This window comes from Mauremys reevesii, unplaced genomic scaffold (assembly GCF_016161935.1).
Source record: "Mauremys reevesii isolate NIE-2019 unplaced genomic scaffold, ASM1616193v1 Contig13, whole genome shotgun sequence".
Lineage (NCBI taxonomy): Eukaryota > Metazoa > Chordata > Testudines > Geoemydidae > Mauremys > Mauremys reevesii.
This window is the reverse complement of record NW_024100749.1, coordinates 115,614-136,482: the sequence shown is the minus strand read 5'-3', so window position 1 is coordinate 136,482 and position 20,869 is coordinate 115,614. Positions and strand designations below refer to the sequence as shown.

Sequence of the window (20,869 nt, the reverse complement as noted above, 5' to 3'; positions counted from 1 at the left end):
CCAAAGTGAATTCAGCTCAGCAGCTTCTAGATGGACTTCTAATGGAATCAAAATTAGCTCTGCTCTTCAACAGTAAAGAGAGAAGGAGATACAATTGGAGTTCCAAACACTTAAAGGGCACCCAGACCATCAACTGTACACACCAACCCCACAACCTCTCTCAACTCACTGGGTTTTGGCACCCATGTCCCTTGTCTAGCGAGTGCTACTTGGTTGATGGTGAGATCCTCTGTCATAAAACAGGTTCATAGTCCCTCATTCACATAATCAGGGTAACAACACTTTATTCCTCCTGCCCCAATAACAGAGAAATTGGGGATCCCATAGCTGTCAAAGTGACCATTTTAGGCTGCCATGGGCTATGTTAGGCGGAGTGGGTGTACCTATGCAAACAAGATCAACTCCTGAAATTCTTTTCCACACTCGCCATAATTCACCACCAGATGTCAGGGTAGAGCTCATCCTGACTCTGCTTACATTAGTATATTTTGACATGTGATGTTGACAATTTGTGTTTTAACAGTTACACTTTTTAACTTTTTTAATCTCTGTGTCTACTGTCATAAACTAATTATTGTCTGACCCCCCTCAATTTCCCACAACTGTGAACAATAATATTGATAAAAAATGAAACTGTGAAAGTTTAACTAGATAAATGCAAAAATATTCTTACAAATAGATATTAATCTTATCTGTCAAAATAACATATTACATTAAATGAATTCTGCTCAAACCTAAATATCACTCCTTAGACACGCAGTTCTGGAAGCTCATCAGGACAGAGGGATGCTGATGTCCATGTGAAGCCCCAGTCACCCCCCCCCAAAAACCAGCAGAGGAGGCTGATTGCAGGATCAGAGCCTTGTTGCTACATTTCTCACCCAAGCCTCTAGGGCTGGAATGTTACCAGTGATCTGGCTCTAGCCCAGCAAACAGCCTGAGTCAGTTCCAAGAAGGGAAACACCCAATTGTTGCTGCTGCAGGCGTGGCATATTTCTGAGCTCAGGAAAGTGAAACTAACCCTGTTAAGCTGTCCAGAGGGAGCCATGGCCACAGACAACCCTGTGGAAAGTCTCCAGGAGGAAGCTACATGCCCCATCTGTCTGGAATATTTCACAGAACCTGTCACTCTGGAGTGTGGGCACAATTTCTGCCGAGCCTGCATCGCCCAGTGCTGGGAAGGATCCGATACAGACATCTCCTGCCCTCAGTGCAGAGAAACTGTGCAACAGAGAAACCTCAGACCGAACAGGCGGCTGGCAAATGTTGTAGAAATAGCCAAACGGCTGAGTTTACAGACAGCAAAAGGAACAGGAGGGGACGGGGTGTGTGGGGAACACCAGGAGACTCTGAAACTGTTCTGTGAAGAGGATCAAACTTCTGTCTGTGTGGTTTGCCATCTGTCCCGGGCTCACAGAGATCACAGGGTGGTTCCCATAAAGGAGGCTGCTGAGGAGTACAAGGTAGGGAATTGCTGTCAAGTTTAATGGGTAATAAATTTGGGTTTTAATTAGAGGCTGATTTCACTGAAAGTTGCCTGTCACAGGTGTGATGCATCATTCAGCTTCATTCTGTGGGAGATGCCATAACAAAATTAATGATCTGGCAGTGTGGCGACAGAATCAGAATACCAAGTCTAGAAAGATACCTGATGTGGGAAACTTTTCTCTGAGATTCTGAATGTTTTTCAAACCCAGCTTTCACTGCTGAAATAAGGGGACTTTTTACACCACGGTTGATGTTAATCACTGAGGTTTAAATCACAAGAGCTGCAGGCCAGTCTAGGTGAGTGTGTTACCTTCAGACTGGAGAACTGATTATTTAAATATTATCAACACTGTTAATTATTTTGTTCCCCTGGTGGAGAGGGAGAATTACAGCTCAGCACTATTTATTGCCAGTGACACCTCCTTCCAGTGCCACAAGCGGGTGATGTTTGGGAGATGCCACCTCTTATTTCCCCCCAGTAAAGGAGGACCAGGCCCAGGGAGTCCAGCAGAGTCCAGGGGTACATTGTAGCCCCATGATGGGAGTCTGGCCCCAGGAGCCCCTTGGAGCCAATCAGCAACTCCATCCTGTTTTGAACAATGCACCATCTACTGTGAACAGATCTTGGTGTCTCCTTTTGGTGACTCATGTGGGTGGAGCTTATTTTTGGGTGAAGCTTCAAAGAATCCAGCCACCCCTTCCCTTCTGATCCCTGCTCATTTATGAAGCTGTTTTGCTGAATGCAATGGCTGCTTTTCCACCTCCTGTCTCTCACTAGCCCCTGCTGGCTCCATCGCTCACTGCCTCCCTGCAGCAGCACTGCAGGGGTGTCACCAAACAGCCCCCAGGAGCTTTCAGCAGCAGCTGCAGCAGCTGCCTGGGCCCTTGGGCAGAGGGAGGGCAGAACTCAAGGGCCCAGAGAAAAAAGAGAGGGTGAAACGGGGAGATCTCTGAGGGGCTGCCAGGGGTGTCGCACAGAGCGGGACTGATGGGGCAGGAGCACGTTGCTGTGCTGTGTGAATGAATCACACACTGTCAAAGGGGAAGAGAGCCCTGGGTTATTACAGCTCTGGAGTAGTTATAATTATGGGTGACACATTCCCCCAGACCGAGTGTGTTCCCTGTTACTCATTGACCTCCAGCCACATCACAGCTTCACCCTGTACAGTTAATGGGACTGCGCTGGCTCAGGTGCTCTGCTGCTGCCTGAGGGAGGCCACATGGGAGCCTGGACAGACGAGAGCACAGTGGGGTCTTGTTCCTGGCCTGGGTCTGGGTACAGTGCAGCGAGGTGCTGCCCCAACCTCTTCACTGGCACCGGCAGGAGGGATTGTTCAGAACCTTCCCAGCTGTTTCCCCTCTGGCCTGTGCTCAGTGATGTGAAGCTTTAGCTCAGACACAGGCTCTGAGAAGCCCTGAGTATCTGCAGGGAGCAGAGCCCCTGCTCTGAGACTGGCATCTCTGCTCCCATGAGGCCTTTGGGGCTGGCAGAGCCGAGTCTGCTGCCTCCTTCCAGGGTATTTACTGCTCGTGTATGAAATGCCAATATGGACAGTACTGTCCACCCATCGGACAGGCAGACTAATGGCTGTTTATCGCACGCGATGTCCCTGCAGGTGAAACTGCAGGGAGCCCTGAGCCCTCTGAGGAAGGAGCTGGAAGAGGCCCTGGCTCTGATGTCTGAAGAGAAGGAGAAAACCACAGAGTGGCAGGTGGGTATCTGGGTTTATTCCTCCCTGACCCCTTCCCCCTGCAGCGTTCCCAGGAATGACGGGGCCATAAAGCTCCAGGATGAGGTTATGAACCTGCTCTGGTGGTTTGCTCCGTTGCACAGGCTTGGTGCCGACCATGGACAGCGCATGCCTCCGGCATTTGGGGATGCCGGGCGTGAGTGCGGGAATCTCCCCTTTGCCCGGATCATCACCCTGCCCACTGCTCCATCCCCATTTGGTCTCCTCTCCCCTAGGCCCTGTCCACGCTCCCGTCCTGCTCTGCCCCATGCCCCACTCCCTCTCAGCCCCCTCCCCAGAGGCTCCCTGCTCACTGTTCACTGTTACAGCTCGCTCCTCACAGCCTCCCCCAAACCCCCCCTTGCCTGCTGCTTTCACTTTTCTGCCCCCTCCTGCCTTAAGAGCGAGTGACAGGGGGAGTGGGATAAGAACATAAGAACATAACATAAGAATGTCCATACTGTGTCAGACCAAAGGTCCATCCAGCCCAGTATCCTGTCTACCGACAGTGGCCAATACCAAGTGCCCCAGAGAGAGTGAACCTAACAGGCAATGATCAAGTGATCTCTCTCCAGCCATCCATCTCCACCCTCTGACACACAGAGGCTAGGGACACCATTCCTTACCCATCCTGGCTAATAGCCTGTAGCAGGGTGGACCCTGCTCCGGCTCTGAGGGCTTTGAGAAAGCAGCCTGGCAGGGCTTGAGAGCTGCGGCTGGAGGCTGGGCTGATGGGGAAAGTGGCTGCAGCTGGGGGCCACGCCCCAAACCGAAGCCCTGAGGCTTATAAGAGGCAGGGAAGCTAGAGCCCAGACAGAGTCTCTCTCTGCGTGCAGAGAGGGACGGGCCTGGCTGCTTAGCTGGAGGCTAGATACCTGAGGGGAGCAGAGCTGGGGGATAGGCTGAGGAGCCAGGGGAGCTCTAGCCAGGACAGCCCCAGGCTGCGGCCTAGCGAAGGGCCATAGGTACTGTGGGTTGCAGAGGGCAGCCCAGGGGTAGGACGAAGCAGCAGGTCCAAACCCCCTTTGCCTGTGATGAGTGGGCTGATACTGCAGTCTGCCCCAGGGTGTGGGGCTAGACCATGACTGTCAGTAGCCACTACTGAGGCAAGGCGGGGATAGTAGCGTGGGGTTCCCCTGGGAGGGGGAGACCCAATTATAGATAGCGGGCACCGGGTCCAGGGAGGGACGCCGGGGCCAGAGAACAGGCGGGTCACCGGCCTGCCGGGGGCGCTCCAGGGCCGGACCGAGGGACATTACGGGACCGACCAGCAGGAGGCGCGGCAGGGGTGAGTGCCGCCCTGTTACATAGCCATTAATGGACTTAACCTCCATGAATTTATCCAATTCTCTTTTAAATCCTGTTATAGTCCTAGCCTTCACAACCTCCTCAGGCAAGGAGTTCCACAGGTTGACTGTGCGCTGTATGAAGAAGAACTTCCTTTTATTTGTTTTAAACCTGTTGCCCATTAATTTCATTTGGTGACCCCTAGTTCTTATGTTATGGGAACAAGTAAATAACTTTTTCCTTATTCATTTTCTCCACACCACTCATGATTTTATATACCTCTATCATAAACCCCTTAGTCTCCTCTTTTCCAGGCTGAAAAGTCCTAGCCTCTTTAATCTCTCCTCATATGGGACCCGTTCCAAACCTCTAATCATTTTAGTTGCCCTTCTCTGAACCTTTTCTAGTGCCAGTGTATCTTTTTTGAGATGAGACCACATCTGTACGCAGTGTTCAAGATGTGGGCATACCATAGATTTATATAAGGGCAATAAAATATTCTCTGTCTTATTCTCTATCCCTTTTTTAATGATTCCTCATATCCTGTTTGCTTTTTTGACTGCCACTGCCACTGCATGGTCATCTTCAGAGAACTATCCACAATGATGCCAAGATCTTTCTCCTGAATAATTGTACCTAAATTAGCCCCTATCATATTGTATGTATAGTTGGGGTTATTTTTTCCAACGTGCATTACTTTACATTTATCCACATTAAATTTCATTTGCCATTTTGTTGCCTAATCACTTCGTTTTGTGAGATCTTTTTGACATTTTTCATGGTCTGCTTTGGTTTTAACTATCTTGAGCAGTTTAGTATCATTTGAAAACTTTGCCATCTCACTGTTTATCCCTTTCTCCAGATCATTTATGAATAAGTTGAATAGGATTGGTCCTAGGACTGACCCTTGGGGAACACCACTAGTTACCCCTCTCCATTCTGAGAATTCACCATTAATTCCTACCCTTTGTTCCCTGTCTTTTAACCAGTTCTCAGTCCATGAAAGGATCTTCCCTCATATCCTATGACAATTTAATTTAGGTAAGAGCCTTTGGTTAGGGACCTTGTCAAAGGCTTTCTAAAAATCTAAGTACACTATGTCCATTGGATCCCCCTTGGCCACATGTTTGTTGACCCCTTCAAAGAACTCTAATAGATTAGTAAGACATGATTTCCCTTTACAGAAACCATGTTGACTTTTGCCCAACAATTCATGTTCTTCTATGTGTCTGACAATTTTATTCTTTACTATTGTTTCAACCAATTTGCCCGGTACTGACGTTAGACTTACCGGTCTGTAATTGCCAGGATCACCTCTAGAGCCCTTTTTAAATATTGGCATTACATTAGCTATCTTCCAGTCATTGGGTACCGAAGCTGTTTTAAAGGACAGGTTACTGAACTCTTGGGTGAATGCCATCTGGTCCCAGTAACTTGTTACTGTTAAGTTTTTCAATTAATTCCAAAACCACCTCTAGTGACACTTCAATCTGTGACAATTCCTCCGATTTGTCACGTACAAAGGTCAGCTCAGGTTTGGGAATCTCCCTAACATCCTCAGCCATGAAGACTGAAGCAAAGAATTCATTGAGTTTCTCTGCAATGATTTTATCGTCTTTAAGCACTCCTTTTGTATCTTGATCGTCCGGGGCCCCACTGGTTGTTTAGCAGGCTTCCTGCTTCTGATGTACTTAAAAAACACTTTATTACCTTTTGAGTTTTTGGCTAGCCGTTCTTCAAACTCCTCTTTGGCTTTTCTTATTACATTTTTACATTTAATTTGGCAGTGTTTATGCTCCTTTCTATTTACCTCACTAGGCTTTGATTTCACTTTTTAAAAGATGCCTTGTTATCTCTCACTGCTTCTTTTACATGGTTGTTAAGCCACGGTGGCTCTTTTTTTAGTTCTTTTACTGTTTTTTTTAATTTGGGGTATACATTGAAGTTGGGTCTCTATTATGGTGTCTTTGAAAAGAGTCCATGCAGCTTGCAGGGATTTCACTCTAGTCACTGTACCTTTTAATTTCTGTTTAACTAACCTCCTCATTTTTGCATAGTTAACCTTTCTCAAATTAAATGCCACAGTGCTGGGCTGTTGAGATGTTCTTTCCACCACAGGGTTGTTGAATGCTATTGTATTATGGTCACTATTTCCAAGCGGTCCTCTTATAGTTACCTCTTGGACCAGCTCCTGTGCTCCACTCAGAATTAAATCTAGAGTTGCCTTTCCCCTTGTGGGTTCCCATACCAGCTGCTCCATGAAGCAGTCATTTAAAGTATTGAGAAATTTTATCTCTGCATTTCATCCTGAGGTGACATGTACCCAGTCAATATGGGGATAATTGACATCCCCGACTATTATTGAGTTCTTAATTTTGATAGCCTCTCTAATCTCCCTTAGCATTTCATCATCACTATCACTGTCCTGGTCAGGTGGTCGATAATAGATCCCTAATGTTATATTCTTATTAGAGCATGAAATTTCTATCCATAGAGATTCTATGGAACGTGGATTCATTTAAGATTTTTATTTCATTTGATTCTACATTATCTTTCACATATAGTGCCACTCCCCCCCGCACGACCTGTTCTGTCCTTCCGATATATTTTGTACCCCGGAATGATTGTCCCATTGATTGCCCCACTCCACCAGGTTTCTGTGATGCCTATTACATCAATATCCTCATTTATCACGAGGCACTCTAGTTCACCCATCTTATTATTTAGACTTCTGGCATTTGTGTACAAGCACTTTAAAAACTTGTCACTGTTTATTATCTCCCCTTTTCTGATGTGTCAGAATCTTTTTTTATGTGAATGTTTCTCATCTGATCTGCCCCATACTTTATCCTCTTCCATCCTCTGACTAAAACCTAGAGAATCTCTATCAATAGACTCTCCTCTAAGAGAAGTCTCTGTCTGATCCATGTGCTCCTCTGCAGCAATCGGCTTTCCTCCAACTCTTAGTTTAAAAACTGCTCTGCAACCTTTTTTATGTTTAGTGCCAGCAGTCTGGTTCCACTTTGGTTTAGGTGGAGCCCATCTCTCCTGTATAGGCTCCCCCCATCCCAAACGTTTCCCCAGTTCCTAATAAATCTAAACCCCTCCTCCTTACATCATTATCTCATCCACGCATTGAGACTGAAGCTCTGCCTGCCTACCTGGCCCTGCGCGTGGAACTGGGAGCATTTCTGAGAATGCCACCATAGAGGTCCTGGTTTTCAGTTTTTCCTAGCAGCCTAAATTTGGCTTCCAGGACATCTCTCCTACCCTTCCCTATGTCATTGGTACCTACATGTACCACGACCACCGGCTCCTCCCCAGCACTACACATAAATCTGTCTAGATGCCTCGAGAGATCCACAACCTTTGCATCAGGCAGGCAAGTCACCATACGGTTCTCCCGGTCATCACAAACCCAGCTATCTGTTTCTAATGATCGAATCTCCCATTCCTAACACCTGCCTTTCCCTAATGACTAATGGCAGAGAGGAGAAAGTGACAGGGCCCCCCACACAGCTGACGGGAGGCAAGTGGCGGGTCTACGCAGGATTCGGGGAAATAGCGGGAGCAAGGCCTCCGGGCGGAGCGCAGGCAGTGCTCCAAAGGGGGCAGGGCTGCAGCCTGTCCCCAAAGGAAGGGGCGCTGCATCCTGTTTGGAAAGGCTCAGCCTCCCCTGGCCTATGGTACCTGCCATCCAAGGTGCTGGTAGCATCAGGCTGTGTCTCTGGTGGGGATCTCAACGCAGCAGCTCCTGTAGGCGGAGGAGGGGCAGTCCTTGGCCCTTGTATAGTGGTGCAGACCCACCCCTGAGATCTCTGATAGGGGCAAATTCTCAATATTGGGTGCAGTGTTTTCACTATTACATGGCTCCTGTTTCCCTCCTGCAGATGAGGATGGTGTGTCGGCTGCTACAGGCATCGGGATTCAGTGGCCTCCAGGACAAAGCTCTGCAGCTTCTCTGCAGCCTGGAGGAAACAGATTGTTCCTTCTCACTCTGCACCCACCATCCCTGCAGTGAATCTGCCCAGTGCCTGGGCCAGACACTGGAGCTGGGAGGATGATTTGCACCCCCCATGGGTGAGGTTCAGATTCACTGAGCTGGCTGGGAGCTGAGCTCTTCTGAACATCAAACCCAGTTGCGGGTGTGGAGCTCTGTGAAAAATCTGCCCCCAGGGTGCATCTACATGGCCCCAACAGCCAGCTGCAGGCTAGTGACTGAGTAACACCCAGGGGTCTGGGTGGGTGTGTACAGCCCGTGCTGCTGCAGCTTCATAGCTACCAGTACCCGAGCTAGCCAGGGTGTGTCTACACATGGTGCTGTCAACTTCATTGCAGTGTGGACACCCCCTGAGTGAGCAGAGCCTGGGGCAGGTCAGTGCAAAGCCAGGCAGCGCTCGGCCACTTCACAGCCTCTGTTGCCATCACGTAGCCACTTCATCCCAATCACCTGCTACTGTCACTGTGACTTTACCTGTGCTTGTCTGTAGCAGGTGATGAACCCAGGGGACAAAAAGTCTGTTCAGATTCACCTGCCTCTTACAGTGAAATCCCTGCAGGGAGCGTGGGGGGTGTGAGGAAGACGCCAGCAGCAGGGATGGGAGGAGAAGTAGGTGTCCCACATTCAGATAAAAATGGCCATTTACAAGAGTTGAAATGCTCAGAGCTGGGTGCCTCTGGTTCTGCATCTGAAGCCATATTTAGAGCCCTGCGGAAGTGGGCTGATTTCTAGAGGACAGAACCGCAGCAGCTCCCACTGCCCGTGCTCAGTTCCTCAGACAATAGGGATTTAGGTGCATAACAATTAACACCCGGGTTTGAATGTGTCCAGCAAAGTGCCCAGCCGGTGCCATGGAGGCGGCTGCCCCTTGGGACAGTCGCTGGGGTGGTTCTGAAACCATTGATTATTGCCCAGTGAGAGCGAGTTACGTCCTACATCACCAGAGGTCACAGCCCAATGAGCAGTGTCACTCAGCAGAGTAGCTGCAGCCCCAGCGACTGACAGACAAGGCCCAGCAGGGCTGCCAGTCACCCACTGAGAGGGGCTGAGCCAGGTGGGGAGTATCCCCATGGGCGGAGCAGGGCTGGGAGGTGACAGGCCCCCATGAAGGATGCGCTGTCTGTGTCTGATGGGGGGAGATGTTAGGGATACGATAACACTGCGCCACTCGAATTAGCTGTAACTCAACAGCTCCCAGGGGCAGGAGGGGAAGGAGGCTGCAGGCCCACGGCCCTTTGCAGGGTCCAGGCCACATGCACAAAGCCTGGGGCAGGTGCCAGCAGGGGCTCCTGAGTGGGGCTTGTCAGGGCTGTACCCGAGTTGTCTGAGTGCCCCATGGCTGCCGCGCTCCCAGGGGCAGGGTGAGGGTGGGGGATGGGTGCATGTCCAAAGCCCATTGGCAGAGGGGCCCAGGGGTGCTGGAGGCTGCGCTGGGGGCTCGGGTCAGCCGGGGCAGAGGCAGGAGGTGGAAGTTACAGCGCTCAAGCAGCTGCCTCTTCAGACACAGACACTGAGCACAGCCCCTCCCCTGCCCCGGGACCCAGACAGACAGACGGGTCAAAGCCCTGCACAGGGAAGGGAGGGGGTCAGCACAGGGCACAGACTGGTGGGGGGAATGGCTGGGGCTCGCGTACTGGGGTTTCAGGGAGGAGGGCTTTGGGGACAGGGGCGGGGGAAGCTGCTGAAGCCCCTGGCCATGTTGGCATCTCAGGAAGAGTGAGAGGGACTTTCCCCAACATCACTGCAGCCCGAGTCACACTGGGGGTCGGCTCCCCCCAGGGTCACCCAGCACCTCTGGGCTGAGCTGCAGGGGAGCTGGAGAGGCCAGCGCAGAGCAGCCAGCCCCTCCCCCAGCCAGGCTCAGCACCGGCTCAGCATCGTTCCCACGGCTCCTTTCAGAGAGCAGGTGGGGACAGAGCTGGCATCAGCCAACCCTCTGCTCTGTGAGCCTAGAGGGCTCCCTAAAGGCTGCGATCCCAGGGGCACTGGGCACATGGGCATGGGGCACTCGGCCAGGCTGGGTGAGGCCATAGCCAGCCCTGACAATGCCCTGGGCACCCAACACCCATGTGAGCCCCTGGATGGCACCCAAAGGACTATTAGCACCAGCCCTAGTCCTGAACTTTGCAGCCCTGGGAGCAGGTTGTCAAAGCAGGAGCATCACCCACATCCCACTGTGACGGCTCCCCTAGATATCTGAGTGCCCAACACTGGGCACTCAAATCCCCCCATGGATGCCCTGTGCAGCCCCCTGTAAATCTCTCCTGTTCCCTCGATTTCTCCCCACTCCACTGTGTCCATCCCATGCCACCTGCAATAACATACTCTGGTTTTACAAAGCACCCTAGACAACCCCACTATGGAACTAGCTGTATTAACTCTGAACTAAAACAAATCCTTTATAGTACGTTTCCCAAAAAAGTCAATATCCTTACAAACCGTATACTGATCTAATATCCCCTGCTTCATGGACAGAGGCCCAGTCTGTGTAACCCATCATCTGGCTCACGTTTTCTCTGTGCCGTTCCTATTTTTCTATCTCCAGAGGACAGTGAAAAATAAGAGAGAGATGATTGCAGGTGAATTTAACAAACTGCACACACTGCTGAGGGAGGAGGAGCAGCTGCTTCTGCAGAGCCTGGAGGAGGAGGAGAGGGAAACTCTGCAGAGACTAAGGGAAAATGTAACCAAACTCTCCCAGCAAAGCTCCTCTCTGCAGCAGCTGATCACAGAGATAGAGGAGAAGTGTCAGCAACCAGTTGTCAAGCTGCTAAAGGTGAGATGGCATCAAAATTCATCTCCGCCCATCCAGAATTAGAACTCAGATCCCTGGGTCTGGATTCCAACAATTAGAGTAAAGGTGGTCTGTGGTTTACTGATCAACAGAACATGAGGCTAAGGGCTCCATCAGTTCCAAAATATCCCAGTTCATGTTAGAGGGGAATTCTCCTCATGGAGACCCAGTGAGGCCATGGGAGATTAAATGGATGATACAAGAATGATACTGAGCTGAACCCATCCCTGCTCTGACTTCAGAACATTGGACCCAACACAGGCGATAAACACAGATACTGATGGGCTGGGACCCTAGAAGGGAGAATCCTTTAGCTAAATTCTTGTCTCACCTACATAAATGAAACAAGTGTTAATACAAAATGGTGTATGAGGTTTTACCACAAAACAGTGAAGCCTGGAAGGGTTGATCTATTTTCTAGATGAAAGTTAGATGCCCAGAGTGAGACTCACTCAGTTTTATGCACGTTGTGTTAATACAGAACATTGATTCTCTTTTTCCTTTCAGGATGTGAAAAGCACATTGAGCAGGTGTGTTTCCTATGTTCATTGCTCTTATATTCTTGGTGGTGGTTCTGGGATACTGTGTGTACAGAGCAGCTGAGTGATGATGAGACGTTTTCTTCGTAGGAGTGAGAATGTGAAACTCCAGGAACCAGAAGCTGTTTCTACTGACCTGAAGAACGTGTATAAAATCTCCCTTGACATGAGGGAAGCGCTGAAGAGATTCGAAGGTGAGTGGATTCTACTGGGACATTCAGCTGTGTTGTGCCTGGGGCTCTGGACAGGGCCCGGGACCCCAGGACACGCATGCACCCAGCTGACAGGCTTGGAGCTGTGATAGCTGGAGGCTGATGCGCTGAGTGCTGGGCTGTTTGCCTGCTACTTACAACCACCTGCTGGTACTTGCCCAGGTGTCTGACCAGGCCCCGTCACTCTGCCATCCTGACCCCTCCATGGCTGAGTTACTGGGTGTCACTGAGCCAAGTGCTGTGAGGCCTGAACTGGGCCCATTGTACTGGGAGCTGCACAGATGGGTAACGGATGACGTGTCTGTGCCTCTCTCCTGGGACATGTGAGGGCTGAGTTGTGTGGCCACTGCTCAGCACTGCCCCAGCCCGCATTAGCCAAGGCTGGCCGAGCTTTCTGAGCTAGAGGAGGGGCCGGTCTGGCTGCTGTGGTCTGACCTGGGCCGTGTGTTACTGGGTAACAGGCTGAATCCTACGGGCCCCTCATCGGCTCTGAGCAGAGCCCAGTGTGAGGTTGGATCAGTGGTTTGCTGCTCAGTGAGTGAGACTCACTCACAAGAGTGTGACCCTGTCACAACGGCTGAGCATGAGCTGCCCCCATCCAAACCCCTCCCCACAACCCCAGCACGGAGACCGGGGGCAAAGGCAGAAACCTGACAGCGAGGAGGGACAGAGAAGAAGCTAAGGCAGAGGAGAGGGGGGTGGGAAGGTTCAGTGAGCTCGGTCTGTGATTGTTGAACTGGCCCTTTCATCCTACCACCCCCCAACACGGTTCCTCTCTTCCCACCCACCCCCAGCAGGGGGCAGTCGAAGGGGCCAAGCTGGGTGTGTCTGTCCAGGCTGATGGAGGCTGCGCAGTCGGTGCCAGCTGCAGGGCCAGGATCTCAGGGCTCTGGGGAGCAGGAACCCCAGGCTGTGGGGGAAGCACCTTCCTCTCTGTGACTGGCTGGAGCCAGCACATCCCTGCTCCCCTCCCCGTTCACTGCTCCCAGCACAGTCTGTGCCCACTGGGCCCTGAACCCGGCTGGGCTCTGGGCCATTCCACACCCCTGGCCCCTGAGCCTGTCGGGATCCTGAGCCAGTCACTTCAGTGCCTCGTTCTAGGGGATCACGAGCCCCTGGGGAGTCTCCTGTCATCCCCCCAGAAGCCTCTTGGCCATAATTTTATTCTCATCACTGAAGTATGAAGAGACCAGGAGTTTGATTCTCCAACATTCTATGTAGCTCATGTCATGGTAAATCCCCCATAGTCTTCAGCATGTCATAGTTCAGAACAATTCTTTGGCCATAGCAGAGTTAGTCAATAGCACTGGACTTTCATCATTGGTGTGATGGTCGTGTAGCAGATATGGGCTGACTACAGAGCTTCCCTCTCAGCCAGATACACACCAGATGTGTTCATCACAAAATCCTTTAATGTTCTGCCAACTATGGCTGAGATGAGCTTAAATATGTTTTTTACACCCAGTGCTACCTAGTGGTTGAACAGCATAATACAGTTTAGCTTTCCATTACATCTCCCCCTTTAAGTTCTACATTCCTACCATTTATAATATTTACATTATTTCAAGTTCAGTGCGGATCAGTCTGTTAAGTGTCTCTGAATGGTGCTGGTCTTCTAATTACAGGACCCGAACAGGTATCAGCTTGGTCATCTGGCTGCCCATTAGTTCTACCGACTGACTATGGTCGGTCTGGAATCCTTGAGTCATCTTCTTGTTCTGCATCCGCCATCTGTAGAGTTTGCTCAGTTGATTGTTCTTATTGAAGAACAAACAGTAGATGTTGACAGTTTCTTTTGAACTCTCTTCTCTTGGTCTTGATCACAGGCAACCTGGGTGTTTAATTTGCTTTCTTTACAGCAGCTGGAGTATTCCATTCTTTTTCTCTATCCAGTTTGACACAAATATGGTCACCAGGTTCTAGGCCTGGTAGTTTTCTTTGTAAAAGTGTTCATAAGCTCACCCCTCCCTTCTCCCCCGCCACCGTCCTGGCATCTGCCCCTCTCCCCCAAACATCCTCTGCACCCTGGAGCCCTCCCATCACTTCACCCCCCTGCTACCTCTTGGCATGAACCTCTCCCTTTCCCCTCTGCTGTCATGTCCCCTACCCCTCCCCTCGCCCCCACCTGCCCCCGGTGCCTGCCACTGGCCTCACCCCTCTGCCCCTTCATGGCCCCCACCCCTCACCCTCCTCTGCTATCTTGGCTCCCGCCTTTCTCACCCCCCTCAGCCCCGCCTGGTACCGTCTCTCTCCCTACCCTCTCTGACCCCTGGCACCTTCCCCTTCCCTCGTCCCCCTCTGACCTTCTGGCTTCTGCCCTCCTCGATCCCCTCTCCTAACACCTTCCTTTACCCACCTGCCCTATCTCTCTGCTCGCCCCTCTCTGCCCCCTGGTGCCCATCTCTCCCTCCTCTGCCTTCCCTTTTCCTACCCTTCTGCCCCTCAATCCCCCTGGCATCTGCCCCTCCTCTTCCCCCCTTCCCTCCTGGGGCCCCATCCCCTTTCACTCCCTCTGCTTCCTGACTCCACTCTCCACAGGCTCTTCTACCCCCATGACTTGCCCCATCTCCTGCCTTTCTCATGACCACCCCTCCTTTCACCCCTATCTCCTGGCACACCTCCTCCCCACCCTTCCCTCCTTTTGTCTGCCCCTTGCTTTCCCCCTTTCTGTCCCCAGCATCTGCCCCTCCCCTGCCCCTCTGGTGCCCACCTCTTCCCTTGACCCCCTTTGCCCCCAATACCTCCTCTTGCCTCATGTTGTCTCTGGTGCCTGCCCCATTTCATGACACACCACTGTCCCCCTGGTGCCTGCCCCTCCCCTGCCCCATTGCTGCTTGCCCATCTGCTCTCCCTCCTATGCTCCCAGGTTTTCATCCCTCCGCTCATACCCTCTAGCCCCCTGGAACCCACACATTCCCTCTGTTCCACCCCCTCTGTTCACCCACTCACTGATGACCACACCTTCCCTCACCCCCTGCTTATTTGACCCTCATGCCTTCCACATCCCACCACTGTCCCCCAGCACCCACCTCTCCCCCCACTGAGCCCCCAGTTTCTGCCCCTTCCTTCTCCCACCCTGGGCTCCACCTCTCCCCTTGGCACAAGCCCCTTCCCTCACTCCCACCCCCTGGTGTCTGCCCCCGCCCCACCACCTTCCCCTTAGTTATTCCCCCTCATCCTCTGTCTCCCTGAAACCTGCGCCCCTCACCCCCCTCTAGTCCCCTGGTGCCACCCCCTCTGTTCATTCCTCCTCTGCCCCCCTGAGACCCGTCTCTACCATTGCCCCCATCTGCCTCCATGGTGCCTGCCCCTTTGTTCGCCCCCTCAGCCTTCCTGGTACAAACCCCTTCCCGTGCCCCCCTTTGGGCCCCCTGGTATCTGCCCCTCCCTTCACCCTCTGCTAACCTCGGGGTGCCGCCCCTCCCCTCACCCTCCCTCTACCCTCCTAGTGCCCACATCTCCACATCCCTCTGCTCCTAGGGCCCATCCTTCTCCACACCCCACTTTCTGCCCCCCGGTGCCCGCCCCCCTCCTCTCTCCACTCTTTGCATCTACCCCTCTGCTCATCCTCACTATCCCTCCTGGTGACTGCCCCTTCCCTCGCCCCACCTCTGTCTTCCTGGCACCCACCCCTCATGCCCCTCTCCCCCTTGATAACTGCCCTTTCCTCACTCCACTGTTGCGCACTGGGGTCTGCCCCACCCCTTGTCCTCCCATGTCCTTCTGGCTCCTGTCCTACCCCCCACCCCTCTTTGTCCCCTTGTCACCTGCGCCTTCTCACATCCCCTCCTTTTCCCCTGGTGCCAGCCCCTCCTTCTGCTCCCCCACTGCCTCCCTAGTGCCTGACCCTCTGTTCACCCCTTGTGTCCCCTGGTGCAAGTCCCTTCCCTTCCCCCATCCCCCAGTGCTGCCCACCCCTTCTCTAGCCCACCCTTTGGACCCCTGGTGCCAACCCCTCCCCTCATCTCTCTCTTTCCCTTTGCACCAGTCCTGCCCCTCACACATACTCTATGGCCCTCCCATCACCCCATTCTGCCCCCGGCACATGCACCTCTGCTCATCACACACTGCCCCCGCCCCGCACACACACAAAACCCCCTGGCACCTGCCCCTCCTCTTGCCCTCCTCCACCCACTGGTGACTGCCCCTGCCCTAGCCAGCCCCTCTGCCCCCAGGCTCTTGCAACACTCCGTCCTCCTGGTGCCTGTCCATTCCCTCCCCTCCATGGTCCTGGCACCTGCCCCACTCCTCACCCCTCCACCCTCTGTCATCTGTCCCTCCCCTTGAGTCTCCCCTGCCCTATTGGAGCCCCCCCATTCCCTTGCATCCCTCTGCCCCCTGATGCCCACTCCTTCTCTTGCTTCCCTGTGCTCCCTGGGGTCCATCCCCTTCTTCTGCCCTGGTGCCCACCCCCCTCTGTCCTCTGGTACCTGCTCCTTTTGCCCCCTATTGCCCTTGTGCCTGCCCCTCCCCTCTGTCCCTCCACCCCCTTCTCCTGTCATCTGCCCCTCCCCTTTCCTCTCCCAGCATCAGTCTGTTTCCTCTCCTCCCCCGCCTCCCCTGACACCGTCCCACCCCTCCCCCGCTCCTCCTGCCCTTTCCCCTCATTGTCTCCTCACAGGCAGAGGGGCCCTGACTCCCCTCAGGCAACAACCCCTCCCCACAGTGATTAACGGGGCGCAGGTTAATTTCCCTTTGATCCCAGTGACCAGCCCCTGCCCCCGGCCCTGACTCTGTGACTCTCTCCCCAGTGGACGTGACTCTGGATCCAGACACGGCAAATCCCAGACTCCTCCTGTCTGAGGATCGGAAACGTGTGAGCTGGGGAGACAGATGCCAGGATCTGCCTGACAACCCTCAGAGATTTGATCCTTGTGCCAGTGTCCTGGGTGCTGAGGGGTTCGTGGGCAGGAGGCGTTACTGGGAGGTGGAGGTGGGAGACAAGCCTGAGTGGGACCTGGGGGTTTGTAGGGAATCTGTGAACAGGAAGGGGCTGGTCACACTCACACCTGAGGATGGATACTGGATTGTGTGGCTGTGGAATGGGGAATACAAGGCCTGCACCTACCCCAAGACCCCCCTCCCTGTAAGCGTCAGGCCCAGGCGGGTGGGGATTTTCGTGGACTATGAGGCGGGCGAGGTCTCATTTTACAATGTGACTGACAAGTCCCATTTCTTCACTTTCACTGGCACCTTCTCCGGGAAGCTCCGCCCTTTCTTCTGTCCTGGTGTCAACACTGGGGGTACAAACTCGGCTCCCCTGATCATCTGCCCGGTCCCAGCTCAGGCCGGAGGGAATCTCTGTCCCTGACAGTGACCCCACGGCACAGACTGGCCCCTCCCAGCACTGCTGCTCTTCCGTCCCCCGTGGTGGAGGCCAGTTACTGCAGCAACTGGACTTTTTGTGCTGACCAGACGCTGCCAGTTTCCCTTTTCAACTGGAGGTTCCAGTTGAAAATCAGACACCTGGGAACCCCCAGCCCCCACCTTTCCCGTCCCCTGCCCCAGGGGTAGCAGATGGGGGTGGATGGGGTCATTCACTCCTGTCAGAATTTTCTACCCTGTGAAATCTCAATGTAAAATTTGAAAGAAAAAAATGATTCTAATTTAGAAAATATTATTGTAACAAGGTGTAAATACAAGAATATTTTAATTTACATTTCAACAGCATTTCAAAAAGAAGTATCTAAACATATTTTTAGAACTGGAATTATTTACATTTATTTTTTGATTCTTCCCTCAAATCTATATTGAAGTTTAACTTCTCTAAATAACGTCATTTGTATTTCAACTGTGGAATTTCAAGAAATCCAAAATATTTATCTTAACAAAATAAAGTATTAACTTGTCTGACTGGGCTGTTCAGTTACAATGTACATGTGTCATAAACATCATAACTACACACATGTGCAGCTGCTCTCTCTCTCTCCCCCTCTCTTTATTGTCTTCACTGAGTCTCTCTGTAAGTCAGAGCACATACACCCACTTCCTGCACTACACCTTTGAAAATTAATAGGTGAAAAAATGATAGAATTAATAACAAATATTTTTAAGTTAACTCACTTGAGGTTATATAATATTCTTTGAACTTCTGTCAGCATTAATTAATGTGATTTTTAACTTTCTAGCTACATGTAATCAGGATATGACCTTTCCTTTCCTTTTCTCACATCAGTTAACGAAACAGGGTCCCCAAACTCAAATGCTCTCTTCCTATCGATAGAAATCTCTCCTACAATCTCCATTTTTTAGTTAATTTTCTTTAGAAATATTATTTGCAGGCAATGTACTGTCAGTGTCCACTGATTTCAATGTACTGCCAGGCTCTTCATATTCTTGGTTATAAGGAGACGACAAATGTAGTTTGATAAAGAAATAGAGAAGGGGTTGTGTTCCTTTACTAAATCATCACAAATTAACTTAATTGTATTAAAGACGCTGGCACTTAATGACACATAATATGAAATTTGGGTTCTGTCCACCACCTTCTAGAATGTTCTGTAGAAACAGTGACTGATTGGCCTAATGCCTTGAAATTAGGGATTGAATACCCATGCACATGTTACTAATATAATCATACACATATCCTCAAAGATATTCTTAGGGTCTGATGGATTCCTCAGCAATTGATCATCAGTAGAGGTATGGTTCAAGCTGGGAATTTTCCCTGGGCACTCCCAATTTTACTCAACCTGGGAACCTTCCTTCCCTCTAAGGTGCACGGCTGGGCAGCTGCACAAGAGGGCATCAAGTGCTGCGCACTTGATTAGTGGAGCCATGCAGGTGTGGCTCCACTAATTAGGCACCTGGACCCTGGAGAGGCTGCACATGTTAGGAGGTGAGTTGGTGGTGTGGGAGGGGGAATAGGGGGCAATGGGGGGTGAGGGACGGTGAGGGAGTTTGGGGTGTGCAGGGCTGCTGAGGCGAGGGAGCAACGCCTCTCCCCTAACCCCTGCTGAGTTGTCCTGGGCCCGGGAAGAGAGAGGCATCTCTCTCCCAGCCCCAGCTCTGGGGTTGAGATAACAGGTTGGAACACAGGGGCTGCCAAGCCAGAGCCGGCCTTTGGGAATCCAGCTGATCTCTGCAGACAGGTTTGTATTTTCCTGTTACACTGGGGAGGGGGAACCTTCCCTCTGCAGGAATTAAAGCTCCCACTGGGAGGTGACTGGCCTGATCTTTTGTGAGCTCTTGCTTTCCACTAGCCTCTTGGGAAGCCCAGCTCTGGGACTGATGCGGCCAGGGAGAGACAGAGACGTTTCTCCCCCAGCCTCTGCTGAGCTGCAGGGTCTGGAGAGATAAGTTTTTTCCTGAATCAGTACTTCCTGCATATGCCTTACTGCATAGCTTTCTGCTTCAGTGACATAAATCCTTAGGCGTGGTCTATACTACAATTTTAGGTCGAATTTAGCATTACCTCGATTTAACCCTGGACCCATCCACACGACAAAGCCCTTTTTTTTTACTTAAAGGGCTCTTTAAATCGATTTCTTTACTCCACCTCCGATGGGATTAGCACTGAAATCGGCTTTGCCGGGTCGAATTTGGGGTAGTGTGGACACAATTCAACAGTATTGGCCTCCAGGAGCAATCCCAGAGTGCTCCATTGTGACCGCTCTGGACAGCACTCTCAACTCAGATGCACTAGCCAGGTAGGCAGGAAAAGGCCCGCAAACTTTTGAATCTCATTTCCTGTTTGGCCAGCGTGGCAAGGTGCAGGTGAGTGCAAATCTCATCAGCACAGGTGACCATGGAGTCCCAGGATCGCAAAAGAGCTCCAGCATGGACAGAACGGGAGGTACGGGATCTGCTCGCCATATGGGGAGACAAATCCGTGCTAGCTGAACTCCATTCCAGTAAACGAAATGCCAAAACATTAGAAAAAGTCTCAAAGGGCATGAAGGACAGAGGCTGTAACAGGGATGCACAGCAGTGCCGTGTGAAAATTAAGGAGCTAAGGCAAGCCTACCACAAAACCAGACAGGCAAACAGAAGGTCCGGGGCAGAGCCACAGACATGCCACTTGTACGCTGAGCTGCCTGCCATGCTAGGGGGTGCAGCCTCCACTACCCCAACCCTGTGCTTTGACTCTGTCAACGGAGAATCATGCAGCAAGGAAGCAGGTTTTGGGGACGATGAAGATGATGACGAAGAGATTGAAGATAGCTCACAGCAAGGAAGCGGAGAATCCGGTTTCCCCAACAGCCAAGACATGTTTCTCACCCTGGACCTGGAGCCAGTACCCCCCGAACCCACCCAAGGCGGGCTCATGGGCCTTGTAGGCGGAGAAGGGACCCCTGGTGAGTGTACCTTTGTAAATATTACACATGGTTTAAAGGCAAGCATGTTTAATGATTAATCTGCCCTGGCCTTCGTGGCCAGTACAGCTACTGCAAAAGTCTGTTAACGTGTATGGAGATGGAGCGGAAATCCCGGTGTTTACTGGCATTCAGACAACATCCATTCCTTATCTCTCTCTGTGTTATCCTCAGGAGAGTGATATCATTCGTGGTCGCCTGGTTGAAATAGGTTGCTTTTATTAAGGGGACATTCAGAGGTGCCCGTTTCTGCTCTGCTGTTTGGCTGTGGCTGAACAGAAATGTTCCCCGCTGTTAGCCACGCGGTGGGGGGAGGGGTGAAGTGATCATCCCAGAGAATAGCGTTGAGGGGGGGTATTTGGGTTTGTGCTGCATGCTAACCCGCAAACCGCAGCCCCTCCTTTTAATTGCAAACCCATTTTAAATGGCCAATCCAACAACCACTTGGTATGGGAAACAAGGGCGCTGCTGTTTGAAACCATTCCCACATGTTATGAAGGTTAA

At 51.7% G+C, this 20,869-nt stretch overlaps 1 protein-coding gene across 1 annotated transcript; it reads left to right on the top strand.

The window, feature by feature from the left end:
• The first annotated feature begins 1,046 nt into the window (after positions 1-1,046).
• LOC120392968 (E3 ubiquitin-protein ligase TRIM39-like) lies at positions 1,047-17,496 on the top strand. The gene is made up of 6 exons (XM_039517622.1): positions 1,047-1,463; positions 3,105-3,200; positions 11,051-11,281; positions 11,807-11,829; positions 11,929-12,032; positions 16,802-17,496. The coding sequence occupies exons 1-6, from the start codon at positions 1,047-1,049 to the stop codon at positions 17,359-17,361; spliced, it is 1,431 nt and encodes a 476-aa protein (XP_039373556.1). The 3' UTR covers positions 17,362-17,496.
• The last annotated feature ends 3,373 nt before the right edge of the window (positions 17,497-20,869 follow it).